At 58.6% G+C, this 15738-nt stretch overlaps 1 protein-coding gene across 3 annotated transcripts; it reads left to right on the top strand.

Annotated features, from left to right (window-relative positions):
- Nucleotides 1-2061: 2061 nt before the first annotated feature.
- ETV5 (ETS variant 5) lies at nucleotides 2062-15626 on the top strand. Of its 3 annotated transcripts, XM_027661849.1 has the most exons (13): nucleotides 2062-2185; nucleotides 2749-2885; nucleotides 3062-3149; nucleotides 3299-3346; nucleotides 3452-3502; nucleotides 8581-8710; nucleotides 8817-9089; nucleotides 10781-11040; nucleotides 11726-11785; nucleotides 12239-12307; nucleotides 12655-12824; nucleotides 13578-13679; nucleotides 13848-15626. In XM_027661849.1, exons 2-13 carry the CDS (start codon nucleotides 2841-2843, stop codon nucleotides 14067-14069), a joined length of 1518 nt encoding a protein of 505 aa, XP_027517650.1. In that variant the 5' UTR covers nucleotides 2062-2185; nucleotides 2749-2840; the 3' UTR covers nucleotides 14070-15626. The 3 variants fall into 3 exon arrangements, with proteins under 3 accessions (XP_027517650.1, XP_027517648.1, XP_027517649.1); XM_027661847.1 differs by lacking the exon at nucleotides 2062-2185 and having other exon boundaries at nucleotides 2649-2885; nucleotides 3041-3149; XM_027661848.1 differs by lacking the exon at nucleotides 2062-2185 and having other exon boundaries at nucleotides 2650-2885.
- Nucleotides 15627-15738: the final 112 nt, after the last annotated feature.

Raw genomic sequence — 15738 nt, forward strand, 5'->3', positions numbered from 1 at the left:
TGTGTACACCTGGACTGCTGTGGGCTTGCCTCTAATAAAGATGGTGATGAACATCTCGGCTGGTCCTGGGGTGACTGAGGGTGATTCCTGGCTGGACGTGGGGTCCCCACCTTCAGGGACTGAAACAGGTTGTGCCCAATCCAGGGTGCCGGGGCTGAAGGGGTGTTGGCAGCGGCAGCACGATGGAGCGGTGCTCAGTGGGAGCTGCATCCGGCTAAATTTGGAGCCTGTAAATTTTTTATTTTTTTTTTTTTTTCCCCTGAGTGGGCTCTAAATTTAGCAGGCACCCATCTCCAGCCCCCTCCCAGCCTTGGCTCTCCAGGGGCTTTGGCTCTTCCCGAGGCACTCCTGTGACCTCTCACCTGCCTGTCCCACAGTGGCACTCGGCCCCATCATCTCTCCCCGTCCCAGGGGTGCTGAGCAGCCCCTGGACAGCACGTGGCTGCAATCAGCGTGGGTCACACGCTGTGCACCCCCAGCTCTGTGGTGACCCAGCTCATCCCAACAGCCCGCCGTGCTTCCCAGACCGGGTTTTGCCACCCACCCGCCCATGTGTCATCTGCTAATTTTACCTGCGGTGATTTAATCCTGGTTGCCTTCGTGCAGAGGGGAAATGAGAGCACCAGCACCTGCAGAGCCCCCCGGGAGTGGGCTCCGGGCAGCAAGGACACCCAGTGCCCTCTGTGCACTTCCTGCCCCCAGTACACAGGCACCCGGCGGGCGGCGTATCCTGGCAGCCCCCCCGCCATTCCACCCAGGACACCACGGCAGATGAGCTACCTGCCAAGACCAGCATTATCCCTGGGGGGTGGAGTTGGCCCTGAAGGGCTCTGGAAGCTCATCAGTAACCCAACATCGACAGAGGAGCTCCCACCAGCAGCCCAGAGGCACATTGCACAGCTCTCACAGGACAACGACAAGTCCATGACCTGAGGCTGAGGATTTCAAACTGGCCAGGACAGCCCTGTACTGACAGGCTTCCTAACCCCTGGGCAACTTCCCAGGATGCAAGCAGAAGTCTCCTCTCCTTCCTTAGCTGAGAGGAGCAGTTTGTAACTGAGCACTATCCCTTGTTTTTGCCTTCTCCAGCAATAACTTCCCAGTCCACACACAGTCCATTTATCCTGCTGCATCCTCCCTGAGCAGCCACTGGCAGGTCCCCGTGGCAAGTCTTACCACGTTCATTTACAGATGGGGAAACTGATGCACTCAGCATGGAAATGATGCAGTCGGGGCCCTGGCAGGACGCAGCAACACCACTCTATCCTAAACTCATTCCTAAACTTCTGGGACATTTGCAGTCCTGCAAGGGCATATATCCACGAACTCGCTTGGAGGGATTCGTAGCACGGGCAACCCCAAAGCCCCTGCAGATGTGAACTATTTTTCCCATGTCCCTTTCTCTAAGGCAACCCTGGCTCCAGGGTGCCTGCAGAGGAAAGGCTGCCCAAGCAGGCACTCGGGCGTGGGTTAACGCCGGGCTCGAAGGGGGACTCCTGTGACGCCGCCTGGCTGGGGTGACACCACCTCCCAGGAAAGAGGGGGGGATCTCACGGCCTATGCAGAGGGGTCCCCATTGCCCGTGAGGCCTGACGCCCATCCCATTCCTACGGCGTGCAGGTTCCTGGGCACACTGCGCACGAACCAGGTCCCCGCCACGTCGGATCCGGTCCCTTGGGCTGTCCCACCCCCCACCCTACCCCTCCCAAGGCCGCCCGTTAACCCCCCAGCCTCCCCCCTGCAGAAGGTCGCGGCCCCTTTAAATGCCGCGCTGCCCCGGCCCCACCCGCCAGCCTTTTTCCCCTTCTATTTTTTTATGAATGAAAAACGTTCCGGGCGGGGCCAGGCAAATCGCGCCGCGCCCATTGGCCGCTGCCGCCCCCGCCCACTCAGGCGGCGCCCAATGGTGCCGGGCGGAGCAGCGCGCGGGCGGGCGCGGAGCGGCGCTGCAGCCAATCTGGTGGCGCGGGCCGTCGAGCGGCGGCCTCCCATTGGCCGGCGCGGAGGGTAAACAAGCACGCGGGGCGTGGCGCGGCGGAGGCCGCTGGCTCGGGGGCTGCGGGCCGGCGCAGAGCGGCAGCGCGGTGCCCGGGCTCGGAGCGGCGCCGCGCCTTCCCCGGCCCCTGTCCCGGCTCGCCCCGCTGCCGCTGAGCCCGCGGCGGCTGAGTCCGCGGCGCCCGGCCGGGTACGTGAGGGCCCGGCGGCGGGGGCGAGGCGCGGCCCGGGCCTGGGGCGGGGGCGGTGTTTATGAATGGCGCGGGCCGCGCGGTGTGAATGGCGGGGGGCGCGCGCGAGCGAGCGAGCGAGCGCGCGCGCGGGGGAGAGGAGGGGGGGGGAGGCGGAGTTTATGAATGGGGCGCGCGGGGCGGCGTGGGAACGGGCCGGGCTGCGGCGCGGCCCTGCAGCGCTGAGCGCGGTGAGCGGCGGGGGAGGGAACGGGGGAGGGGGGGGGGGGGGGGGGGGGGGGAGGGGGCCAAAGCATGCGGCCCGCCCGCCAACCCCCCCACTGCCTCCGCCCGCCCCCCCCCACTGCCTCCTCCCGCCCGCCCCACTGCCTCCTCCCGCTCCCACGGCGCGTGATGTCACGGCCGTTTCTATAGAAATTAGGTGACATCACGGAGCTGGGGGGCTGCGACCCGCCACGGCAGGAGCGGGCCGGCTCCCCGGGGAGGCGCGGCAGCCCCGCACCGAGCCAGCCCCGGGGGCGGCAGGGGCCGGGGTCTGATCCTGACCCCTTCCACCCCCCAGCCTCGCACCTGCCGGAGCCCAGGCGGGACCCCTCTTCCTGGGCCGGTGTCGATGCTGAGCGGGCCGGGGGCACTGCCCGCCTCCCCCGCGCCATGGACGGCTTCTACGATCAGCAGGTTCCCTTCATGGGCCCCGGGGTAAGTTTGCCCTCCCTGATCCCTCTTGACACCTCCGTTCCCGACCTTGGGGGCACCTCCTCCCCATCCTTGGGAGTACTCCCCTTGTCCTTGGGGGCACCCTGCTCTCCCTGGGGGCACCCTCCAGCCTTGGGGGCTGTCACTCTCATGGGCAGCTGTTGCCCTGGTCGTTGCAGAAGTCCTGTGCAGAGGAGGGCCGAGGCCGGCCGGGGTCCGAGAGGAAAAGGAAATTTTTGGAGACCGACTTGGCCCACGACTCGGAAGGTAGGCAGGGCTGGCCCAGGCGGCCATGGCCTCTCTTGTGCCCCGCCAGACCATTTGCCTCACGTTCGTTGGTTTAGAAATAATCCTGCAAATAATGGCAGTTTTATTTATTCTTCTGTGGAGCACATAAGTCTTTCACTCTGTTCCAGAGCTCTTCCAGGATCTCAGCCAGCTCCAAGAGGCCTGGCTAGCTGAAGGCAAGTGTTCACCTCCACCTTTTGCCATGTAAAGTCTCTCCGTGAGCATTTTTTTTTTCACAACTGAAAAAGCCATAAACCCACTTTTTTGTTTGTTTTTTTTAGCTCAGGTCCCCGATGATGAACAATTTGTCCCAGATTTCCAGTCTGACAACTGTAAGTGATTGTTTTGGGTTTTTGTTCTTCGGGGGGGGGGGGGGGGGGGTTTGGGTGCCTGTGCAAAACTTTGCGCTGGGTTTGGAGTTGCTTCCTTAGGAAAGCAGTTGTTGCTGGGGCAAAAACGTGGAATTGTGGGCTTCTGGGAGAAAGCATGTGCAATTTGGGTTCATCGAGATGAAACTTGCAATGTCCTGTCTTTTGTAAATGGGGAAAATCACACATGGTAATCTCTCTGACTGATCTCTGGGCTCCTCTGAGACAAGCTGCTTGTTCGTAGTAAGGTGGATTTGCTTCTAAACGCTCCTTTTCCATTCCAAGTGCAAGCGAGAGCCCGTGCTGGGCTCCTTGGTTAGCCACAATCTCTGCAGTTTCTGGAGCTTTTTACAGTCCTGGCCCAGCGCTGCTGGCAAGAGTGGGCCTGAGTGGTGAAACTTGAGCCGCTTTAAGCAGCATTAATCACTGGCAAGCGAGCGTGTTTAAAAGGAGGCCAGCGAAAATGCAGTCCCTCGTGAATTGCATAAGAGCGAGTGTTGGTTCTGAGCCGCGGTGCGCTGCTGGAGCGGGTTAGCGGCGAGGGCAGGGGCCGGCGAATGGCGTGTGGGGCTTGCGCAGCTCCGGGGGCGCTGCTCTCCGGACGTCTGAGGGTCGCTTGGAGGGGAAGGGGCGGGGGTGGGGGGGGGGGTGGAATCAGGATGTTTTGATTCGTTACCTGGCAAACACAAGTAGTAGCTTGGTGTTGGTGGCTGGGTTTTGCTGCTGAGCCAGACAGCTACGGAACTTAAAGGAAATCAAATTTAGCCTGCAGTCGAACAGATTTTTCGTTCCGGCTTTGTCACAGCATGCAGCGGGGTATCTCCTCCGACAGCAAATGCATGTTAATTATTGCTCTTTGATTACTTCGGAGTGGGAAGCTTGCCATTAAGCTGTTCCAGACAGCCCAAGTTTCAGATGTGCTTTTTTCCCTGTCTCCCCTGAGATAAAAGGCGAGCCTGGAGTCAGGAACACAACGGGCTGTTGACATCCCGAGCACAGCCCGGCAGCTCTCGCTCGGAGCGGTAGAAACTGCAGTGTGCGTGGGAGGGTGGCTCTTGGAGCTGGAGCTGTTTCCAGTGCCTTTTGGCAGTCTCTTGTTTCCTTGTAACCTGAAGAGCTTAGGGAGGAGAGACAAACTTTTCTGGGTGATGCAGGGAAAAGAGGGGAAAAATAAAAAGGCGTTTGGTCAGGACTCTTAAGATGTTTTGACCTGCACAGCCCGCAGACCTGGTGTTGAAACGAGTTTGTCACTTGAAAAGAGATCTGCCTGCATGACTCCCCACTGCAATAACCTTCCTTAACTTTCCTGAGGAAAGAAAGCAAAGGTTTCCTTCGCTGCTGCTGTGTTGGCTTTGAGGGGGCTCAGACTCAGGTGGAGGGGAATGGGGAGCCTGGCTCTTCCATCCCTGCACTGGAGAGATTTTAAAGAGGAGAGAAACTGCAGTTTACAGCTCTCTGACCCTATTTTCTCATTTCACTCCGTTTTTGAACCCTGTGCCATGTAGAAAGGAAGAGAGGGATGGCTCCAGTGCAGCTCCTTCCTGCACCTGGCTTTCACTAATGGAGATGGGCTGCTTTCCTGGTCACATTGGGGTTCAGTGTCCTTTAGCTCCCAGGGGAAGGTAAATCCCTCCTTAGTCCCTACAGATGTTTGTGGGCATGCCTTGGACTCTGTTACTGCAGTCGTGTGCCTTTTCACTGAGGAAGCTACTGCTCTCTTATCCTGAGCAAACTTCCATCTCCTGCCCCATCGTGCATTCCCAGGGCCAAGCTTTCTTGGCACAGCAGCAAAAAGGGACAAACCAGGCTCAGTTTGCACCCCACTGCAATGGGGGGATCATGCACTGCCACATGTGCTGTCTGGAGTCTTGGAGATGCTCAGAACTGCAACATCCTTCTTGCCTTGCTAAAACCCTCTCATAGCTGCCTGCAGCTCCACTGCTTCCTACTTGCTGTTCCCAATTCCATAGCCGAGATCCTCTGCAGAGAGGGGCTTAAAGTTGGGGCTTGGGAGCAAAATAACATGCTGGAGGGCAGTGGATTGCTGTGCTGGGGAGGAAATCCCACTGTAGAGAAAGCAGGGCTGCTCTGAATGAGGGATGTTTTGTTCTTAGCACCCTGGACTGAGCAGCAAGAGGCCTGATTCAGTGCTTATAAGTTGAACAGGGAAGTGGTGGATCCTCCTGGGAAGGCAAGGAGGCCACGGGTAACTCCACAGAGCTCGCCACGCTGGCCATCGTGCTGCATCCCTGGCCAGGCATAGGTGTGGGTTCACCAGCAGTGTGGTCCTGGGGAGAAGGGTGTATGTACAGTGTTATACCTCCATCGGTTGTTTATATACCTGAGAAGCGATGGAATCATTCTGAGGAGATCAAGCATCACAGGAGATGGTTTGTTCCCCAGGTACTTGTGGCCTCCCTGCATGGGAGGCACGTGGCAAAAGCCACGGGCAGGACACGGAGTGGGTTTTCTTAGACACCAAAATGAAAGCAGGAGGTTTGTTTGTGAGGAAGAGTCGTTTAAACAAAGGAAAACAGGAGCCCGGCTTCTATTTCTGGCTTCTCTCCTGGTGTGACCTTGGGTGCGTCCTGTAGTGTCTGGAGATGGAGGGGCAGGCGCCGAGCTCAGCTCCCAGGTGACAGCTTGAGCAGGTGCCAAGGTCCCTGCGCTGGGAGTGGTGGTTTAGTCCCCTTCCCCTTGCTTTGGACAGTGGGTGCCACTGGCAAAGCCAGCGTCCTCCAGGCTCGGCGTTTTGGAGGTCCATTTATGCTGGTGGGCGGGAACAACCTGCCCGGTCTCTCACCAAGGGATTCACTGGGAATTCAAGGCCTGGAGTGGCTTTGGGGTGTCACACTTTTCCATGGGAGACCTCTTCGCTGATGGTTGGCATGGTTGGCATTTGGGACATCTACAGCTTGACTGGTTATAAGGCACTGTGATGGTTTGCCTGAGCCTCCCCCACTTTCCCTTCCTACCTGGGCACAGCAGTGGCACGTGTAGCTGGTCCCTTGCCCAGCCTCCCTGGGATCCTTTCACCCCTAGGGGCTAAAGCAGACCAGAGAGGGGCTGTCAGGCACCCACAGGCACTCTCGCTGCTCCCATGGCTTAGCCCTGGCATGGATCTGCCGAGGCACGTTCTCCAGCCCCATCTGTAGTTGAGCTGCTCCCTCTGCCTATTTTTATGTATTTTTTTAGCTTTAAATTATAGTGCCGAGGGCAGGACCGGAAAGGGTAAAAGTGCTCATGCATCCTTTGAGGCACTGGGTGCTGGGGCAGGGCTCTCCTTCCCAGGGAACCCTCCAGCCTGGCTGCTCACTGCTGGGATCCAAACCCAGCACCTTCCCCGCAAAAGCTGCGCCACCAGCCTTGGTGCCCCCTCAGCTCCTGCAGCCTCGTCAGCCACGAGCTGGGCATCAGGGAGTGCCTGAGCTGGGCATCAGGGAGTGCCTGAGCTGGGCATCAGGAGTTCCTCGCAGGAGCAGCCCCGGCCAGCCCTGCAGTGTTTGTGTAAGGAATCCAAACGTTGCACGGAGTCCGGGCTTGGACAGCTGGTCTCTGTTAGGATCTTAAGGCTCATTTCCCTTTTTTTTTGAATGGCAGAGCTAAGCTCTGGGGAAATTTTTCCTTTCTTTTTTTTTTTTTTTTTTTCCCTTCCCTCAGCCACATGAATGGAGCGCTCCGAAGTGTTTGTGAATGGAGGGTGGTGCCTGCTCAGGGACTGGAGGGTTTTTTTTTCAATGAATAACCAGACCCCATTGTACGACTGGCGGAAAAACAACCCGCTCCAACAACACGGAGCCTGTTTGGGAGAACCATGCCCGCAATAGGCAGCTGGAGCCCTTCCAAAGCCAGTTCCCCTTTGCTTTCCCGTGGCTCGTGGGGCGCCTGGACTTTGCCGCCGCCGTGCCGGCCCCCTGTTAAGGCTGGAAATGCTGAGAGCGGCAAAACCTCGCTGGGGAGGGGGGAAGGAGGAGGAGTGGGATAAATCCGGCTTGGGAGCCAGTGGAAGGCGTGTGGGGGGCTGTGCTGGCTCAGCGCTGGGCTTTGTGTTTCAAATCCTTCTCGGGGGGTTTTATGCCCTCGGTACCAGCTGTGCTGGGCCCTTGCGAGGAAGGGGGACGGGTAGAGAGGGAAGTCAGCAGCTCTTTAAAGGTTTTGACAAATTAGGGGAGCAGCTAATTACCTGGCAAGCTGTGAACAGTTGTCCTGGAGCTACTCCTCTCCGCTGTAGCTGGGCTGTGTTTAGGCTTTGCATGAAGCTAATACTCCACTTCCGATTAGTCTTGGCTCTCCTCTGAGGCACTATTTAGGTGCAGATCTCTGAGGCGCTTTCCCTTTCCTAGAGCGCCTGCTTTTAGAAATTAATTAGCTTAAGCGTATATTATTCAGTTTATAATTATATATAGTAAGTGGGCTTGGGAGTGGGTAGTGAGGATTTGGGTTTAATGGGATGTTTGTCACTTGAGCTCATACAATTGTGGGACCCTGGGAGAGGGTCCGCTTGGAGCACCTTGGCTGGGGGAAGGTGGATCCTGTTTACTGACCCTCTGGAAGATGGGTATGCCCCTGTGAGGACAAGTGGGTTGCTGTGTTCTGTTTATGAGCTCTTGGAGCTCCAGTCTGTCAAGCCCCTGCATTCCTTGCTCCACGGCTTGGGGGAGCAGCCGCTGCCTGTGGTGCCTGGGCTTGACTCCACTTGCTGAGGGGCTCTGGCCACGGCACGTGTCTCATCCGTGGCTGTTCCCCTTTCACAGCCCTTGCTCTGCCCCTCTTGGATCCCAATGGCGAAGAACTCCCTCTCTATGAGCAATGTCCTGGGCTGCTGTGACTGTCCCAGTTCTGCCCTCCCCTGCCACCCCAGCTCACTCCACTGCCAATGTTGGGCTCAGCCGGGGCACCCTCCTGCCCTGGTTCAGTTGTCTGATGCTCCTGGGGCATAATTCAGCACCTGATTCCCAAGCAAAGAGCACCGAAGCAGATGCTCCCGGGGGTGATGTCCCCATTGCTCTCTCCGATGTGTATCCTCCTTGTTCCCCTTGCAGTGGTCCTGCACGCCCCACCTCCGGCAAAGATCAAGCGGGAGCTGCCCAGCCCGTCCTCGGAGCTGTCATCCTGCAGCCACGAGCAGGCTCTCTGTGCTGGCTATGGGGACAAGTGCCTCTACAACTGTTGGTAGGTAGCGCAGGGACAAGCCGCAGACCCCTCAGGGACTCCCTGTCACGCGGGGCGGTGTCCCCGTTGGTGTCTCCCTCAGCCCCTGGCCCATCTCCTTTGGCAGTGCCTATGACAGGAAACCCCCCGCCGGGTTCAAGCCATTAACGCCGCCCGCCACGCCGGTGTCCCCCGCGCACCCTGGATCGGCCCTGCCACCACCGCCGCCACCACCGGCCCCGGCCGTGCCGGCCGCTGCCCACGGGGCGGCCCCGGCCCCGCACGCGCTGCAGGAGCAGCGGCAGCAGCAGCAGCAGCCCTTTGCTGTGCCACGGCCACCACACCCGCCCATGCACATGCCAAAGATGATGTCTGAGAACCAATACCCCACAGAGCACAGGTAAGGTGTTCCCCACCCCAGCAACTGCTGGGGGGGGGGTTATGAGGACTCTTAGGGTGGGTCAGTGACCCCAAAGCGTGGGGAAGGAGGAGGGATGCCTGTCCCTTTGTCCCCATGCTGCGATTGCAGACGGTGGGCCAAATGTTGCTGCCTGGGGTCCCATGTGGCAAAACTTGCTACTTCCTACTGGGATCTTGCAGCTCTTTCTCCTGCTAATGGGGAAACCTCTCCTCCCAGCCCCTGGAACACCAGGCAGAGCCTTTGCCTCCCCCTCCGGAAAGGTGAGAGAGGCAGAGGCTGCCTCCTGCATCCATCCCTGTGCCAACAGGTGATGGTGCTGAGCCAGGGCTCTGCTCTCCTCATTCCCATCCACTGCAGCTCTGCCTCCAAGCCGAGCCCTGCCGGGCTGGGGAGCTGTGACCTTTCCTGTCCTGTCCCTGTGCACTGCTAGGGTGGGGGTTGGTCCTGAGCTCCCTTTTGTATCTCATTGCATTACCATGATTTTGGGGGCTGTGGAAGGAGACCCCTGCTCCCTCCTTCCTCTTCAAGCTGTGGCTTCATCCCCCATCTTCATCCCTGTCCCTGGACACTTTTCCAGTCCTCAACCTCACCATGGGTTTGCTCCCAAGGGTGCTCTCAGTAGGTGCCACAGTGCAGGTCACAGAAGACCTCTGCCTTTGCTTTTGGCCTCTGGATGCCCTTTGCTGTGACAGCCACTCTGTCACCCCTGTGGTCATGGGGCTAGATGTGGCAGCCTGGCCAAGACCATGCAGTGGGGCCATGGAAACCCTTGGAAAGTGCCCACAGCAGGTGAACATCCCTCCCCAGCAAAGCGGAGCTCTGGGTGACCTTTGAGCTATGCGGGGGGCTGGCTGCGACCCCTTGGGAAGCACCGTGCCAGCGTGGGGCTTGGGTTTCATTCAGGAAGGGCAGAGGGACATGGCTCGGAAATGGAGTAATCCCAGCCCGGCAGCTGGGAGAGCTCCGGTTACAAAGCCAAATGGTGCGAGGCCGGCCGAGAGGAGCCAGCACGGAGATCCCAGATCGCCTTTCAAGGTGCCGGAGGACGGGGGGATGCGGCAGCACACCCTCGAGATGGTCCCTCATCCACTGCCACCAGCAGAGATCGTGCTGGGGCTCAGACCAGTGGTGGCAGCACCCTGGAGCTGAAAATAGTGCTCTCTGCTGTTGAGTTCAAGGTTTAATCCCGGCTGCGCAGGCGGATTAGCAGCCGGCTGGAGTTGCAGAGTGGATTTGGCTTTGCGTAAGCGCCCACCCATGCGCAGCATCCCCGGGCCCTGCAGTGCTGCCCCCCACCCTGGGGCCAGATTTTACTGGTTTACAGCATTAGGACTGTTGCGAGCTGGTTTTTTGGTTCCTTTTCTCACTCCTTTCCAGATATCTGAAGCCCAGAGTGCTTTTCTGTGATGGCCCATGTGCTATCCTGCCCTTTCAGCATGGGGTGCCCAGTGCTTGGAAGGGGATGGGGCTCCTCAGCACCCCACTGGGTCCCCATGGGATTAGCCCCTGTGGTGGCCATGCTCTTGAGGAACCATCCCAGCCTGCTGTGGGTGCACCCTGGGAGCACCCGAAGCTGAAGACACCCAACTGTCATGTAGTCCTGGTCCGGGACGGAAACTGGCAGCAGGGCTCATCCCCACTCTGCAGTAATGCCGTGTCCTTTCCCCCAGGTTTCAGAGGCAGCTGTCTGAGCCCTGCCACCCCTTTCCACCACAGCCCGGGGTCCCAGGGGACAGCCGCCCCGTCTACCACCGGCAGCTGTCGGAGCCCCTGGGCCCGGCTGCCCCCCGCCCCCCTCAGGGATTCAAGCAGGAGTACCATGACCCGCTCTACGAGCCCAGTGGCCCCAGCCTGCCTGGCCCCCCTGGCCACGGCTTCCAGCCCCCCATGGGCATCAAGCAGGAGCCCCGGGACTACTGCATTGACTCAGGTGGGTATGAGTTGGGGGGTGGCCAGGTGCTGGGTGGTGTTACACCACTGACACCCAGAGGAGCAGAGCATCTCCTCCATCAGCGTGGTGGGTTCAGGGTTGAGCCTCAGGCAGTGGGTGCTGGAGTTCCCATAGTGCTGGGATACTGCTTTGCCTTTTTCTTTCCTCTCTCTCCTCCTCCCTTTCCAAAGCCAGGGAATAGAGCAGGCATTCACCCAATGCTGCGTGGTGTGGTCGGTGCCATAGCCATGGGCTGGGGTGCCCCACGGCACCCAGCGGGTCCCCCCGCAGCCCTGGCCTGGGGCTAGCTGTGATTGCTGGCTGCTGGACCCCACCAGCATCACGGAAAAATCCTCTAATCGCCTTAGGACCTAAAAATATCCCAACCTCGGGATGGAGGGTGGCACAGCCGAGCAGATGGCAGGGGAGGCGCGGTGGTGCTTCCCTTCCTGTGGGGCCTGTGAGAACCTGAGCTGACTTAGCCTTTGCTCCAGTGTTCATTGCAGTGCCACCTCAAGTCACACTGGGTTTTTCCCCAATGTTGAGGGTGGATGCAGGGGACCGGGGAGGGGGGGAGATGCCCGGACTTTGCCGCAGGACGTGCTTGGGGTGGAAATATGCTGCCAAATGCTTGGTGGGACCCACGGGATTTACATCCTTAATGTCACCTTCATCTCTCTCACAGAAGTGCCTAACTGCCAGTCCTCGTACCTACGGGGGAATGTCTTCCCCAGCAGCCATGACGGTGAGTGACCTCCCCCATTCTCCCCCTGTTCATTTCATCCCTGGCGGGTCCCATCCCATCCCTCTTTTGGGGCAGGAGGTACCTTCCAGGAGGCCAACAGAGCTTCTGGTCACCCTGAAAACACCCACAAGAGCACAGTGGTGCCTGTGAGAGCCGCATGCACTGGCACCAGCACTACAGGCAGCCAGCAGCCCCTGCGCGTGTGCCACAAGGGCACGGCAGCGCCGTGTAATCTGGGATAATATGCCTGATATAGCTGCTAAGAGGGTTTTGGTTCTGCCAGCTCCCCGGAGTGAGGGGGGGCAGAGCTGCACAGACACTGAAATAACTGGGGTTGAGTCTGCTGCTGGAGCTGGGGATATAGGGTCTTGTGCTGGGTTGGGCCAAGCCCGGGTTTGTCAAGCCACCAGAGTGGTTGAGACACTGTGCTCACTGAGGGTCTTTTCCCCATAGGATTTTCATATGAAAAGGACACACGATTGTATTTTGATGACACGTGCGTGGTACCGGAGAGGCTGGAGGGTAAGAGAGTCTGACCCCAGAGGAGGCCTGCAGGGGGACCAGGGCTCATGGAGGGAGATGTGGAGATGCTGGGATCCGCAGTGTCTGGCTTTTAAAGCCAAGCAGTGCTGTTACGGTGCTCTCACGAGCTGCTGAGCACCATCCCACACAGCAGCTTGGCAAAGTCGCTGTCCCTGCCACCTTCCTGCCTGCAGCACCTCTTCCCTCTCCCACCCCATGGCCTGATCCTGCTCAGCTGTCTCACCACAGGGATGACCTCAGTGTTGCTGTACATGTCTGTTGCTGGTGACACAGCCTGGGAGAGGGGCAGAGCCAGGGTGTTCAACCAGGTGTCTCTGTGCGGGCAGGTAAAGTGAAGCAGGAGCCCACCCTGTACCGCGAGGGCCCTCCTTACCAGCGGCGTGGGTCCCTGCAGCTCTGGCAGTTCCTCGTCACCCTCCTGGATGACCCTGCCAATGCCCACTTCATCGCGTGGACTGGCCGGGGCATGGAGTTCAAGCTGATCGAGCCTGAGGAGGTACGAGAGGTGGTCCTGCCCTCAGGCTGGGGAGTGGCCGTGGGGGATGCAGGAGAGGGCTGGATCCTTCCCATGCAACAGCGTGTTCACGCTTGCACTTGAAGCGAGACGCGTGTCTTTACTCTCCAGGTAGCTGTAGAAATTTACCTTTAATCTCTTCCACTTCCTCTTGGCGTGGCATGTGCCAGCCCCCGAAGCTGCAAGTGGTCACCGGATGCAGTGGCATTGCCGCTGTGCTGTGCCTTGCCGAGACCTGCTGCTGCACCAAGGCTCCCTCCTTCCCAAACTGCTCCCATCCTTTGCCCTGGGTTCCCAGCAGCGGCTCCGTGCTGGCGTGCTGCCGTGCTGGAGCCGTGTGGCTCTGCGGGAGGGTGACACAGAGGAAGAAGCTGTTTGGGGAGTAATTGAAAGCAGCTGTAGCAAGCACAGAGCTGTGCATTGTGGGTAATTACCCATAATGTCTCTTATGCCACGCATGGAAATTGTGGTTTTTTGAAGCAGCTTTTTTGGCAGGCTCCCCCTAATCAAATGGCTTTTGATTCGGCTCCCGGTTTGGCGGTGGCTGCATGGTCGCAGCTGGAGTGTATATAATGGCAGGCGGGGCACCACTCCTGGACCGTGGTGATGCCTTCACCCCCGGCTGCATCAGCCCTCTGAAACGAGCCCCTTTTCATTTCTGTTGTGATTTCACGTGAGGATCCATGTCCCAAGCCCTCACTGGAGCCCTGACTGCTGCCACCTCTCTCCCCGCAGGTAGCGCGGCGCTGGGGCATCCAGAAGAACCGGCCAGCCATGAACTACGACAAGCTCAGCCGCTCCCTGCGCTACTACTATGAGAAAGGCATCATGCAGAAGGTGAGTAACCCCACCTGCCACCCCACAACTGTCCCCCACTGTCACTGTGGCATCCCAAGGGGCAGCAGGAGGGGGGTTAGCGCTGGTGTCAGGTGTGCAGCGCTTCCCCGGGGCAGGGTGAAAGTTCAGGGCACCTCTCACACCCTCCCTCCCTCCTCCTCCTCACAGGTTGCCGGTGAGCGGTACGTCTATAAATTCGTCTGTGACCCCGACGCCCTCTTTTCCATGGCCTATCCCGACAACCAGCGCCCTTTCCTGAAGACAGAGCCCGACTGCCCGGTGCCAGAGGAGGAGACAGTGCCGCTGACGCACTTCGAGGACAGCCCAGCATTCCTTCTGGAGATGGATCCCTGTGGCAGCCTTCCCTATGCAGAGGGCTTCGCCTACTGACTCGGCCGGCCGGCAGAGCCATTGGCACTAGCGCATCCACCTGGGGCAAACATTGTTTTCTAAAAAATATTTTTGGCTGTTCATAAGGAAAAAAAAAAAAAGCACCCAACGACAAACCGCGTGGGTGCACACACAAATTGGAGGGATCTAAAACACCCCGCGTGTGTCACCGATGAATTCCCACCCTTCCTGTCCAAGGGCTAGTGCACAGGACTTGCCCGTGGCCGGCACCTCCTGCCACACATCAGCGTGATGTTTTGGGGCGCCGGGAGCCTAAAGCTGCAGTGTCTGCCCCAGGCTCTGGCTCTGGCAGTGCCCCAGGACTGGGCTGCGTGGCCGCCGAGCCAATTGTCACGACAATCTGCTTTGCATCGAGCACAATCCGCGTAGCTGCCTTGTGTGGTGGAAAGGGCTTTGATTTGCACAGAGAGGAGGGATGCAGGGGGGCTGCCTTGGCCAGCACCCCAGAGCTGATGTGTGCAGCATCCTACCCCAACCCTGAGAAGCCTTCTGCCTTCTTCCCGAACCCCCCTCCTCATATAACCTGTTGTTCCCATATAATCCACTGCATCCTCTCCGTGTCCCCTTCGATCCTCCTCAGCTCTGGCTGCAGCCCATGGGTTGCATTTTAGGGGAGGAGACCCTGACACTAATTCCCTCCTTGTTTTGGTTTTTTTTTTTTGTTTTTGGGGTTTTTTTTGATGTTTTAGGAAAATAAGAAAGGTTTCTAAACTGATTTTTGTAGATTTTTTGTATTTTAAGGCAAAGCTATTTTTTGCAGCCCGGCTGCTGTTCCCGGAGCCCCTGGAGACACCCCCATGGCTTTCCCGGTGGCACGCTTGCAAGGGCAGCCCTCAATGCCTGTGGCTCCCTGGGATGGCTGCCGAAGGATCTAGTCCACTCCATTTCACTGCTCCAGTCCTCTTTCCCGGGGAGCCGGGACTGAACCCCGGTGTCGGCTCAGCTGCGCTCCCCCCGCTCGGCATGGCCTCGGAGCTGGGCTGTAAGGCTGAGGTGGGCAGGGATGGGGGGTCCCCCACCCCCCTTCCTGGGTACCCCACTTCTCTCCAGCTCCCCCCTCCCCGCTGCACCTCCTAACACTCATCCACCACTCGTATATCCATACCTGCCTCCCCCGCACCAGGCTACATGTTTTCATTGTAAATGCTGTATAGGAATTTTTTTCTCTTCTTTAGTTAGCTTCGGTTGGAATTTTTTGGGGTTTGTTTGGTTTTGGTTTTTTTGGTTTTTTTTTTTTGTCTGATTCATTCTTTTTTGGGGAAGTATGAAGATTAACTCACGAAGACTCGGTTACTCTCCCCATGGGGGCTGCAGTGACCTGTACCCATGGGGAGCATTCGGTTTTTGGGAACCCCACCTTGGGGACAGGGTTTTAACCATTTGCTCGGTGTGGCAGGTCTGCAGTGCAGAAGGGGTTAATCTGAGGACTGATTTGAAATCTCTTTACTCAAGCAGGGCTATGTATCTCCTGCAAAGCTGCATTACATTCTGTACTGTGTACAATAAAGGATCTTGCTTCATGTTCCTCCCAGGCTACCTGGGCTCCTGCTTTGCCTGCACTATGGGATGCTTCCTGGACTGGGAGGGAGCCTCTGGGTGTGCTTGTGGAATCTGAAGTGGTCTAGAGTACAGGCCATCACTTGGGGCC

The sequence above is a fragment of the Corapipo altera genome, unplaced genomic scaffold (genome assembly GCF_003945725.1).
Source record: "Corapipo altera isolate COAL_440 unplaced genomic scaffold, ASM394572v1 175, whole genome shotgun sequence".
In the NCBI taxonomy this organism is placed as follows: Eukaryota; Metazoa; Chordata; class Aves; order Passeriformes; family Pipridae; genus Corapipo; species Corapipo altera.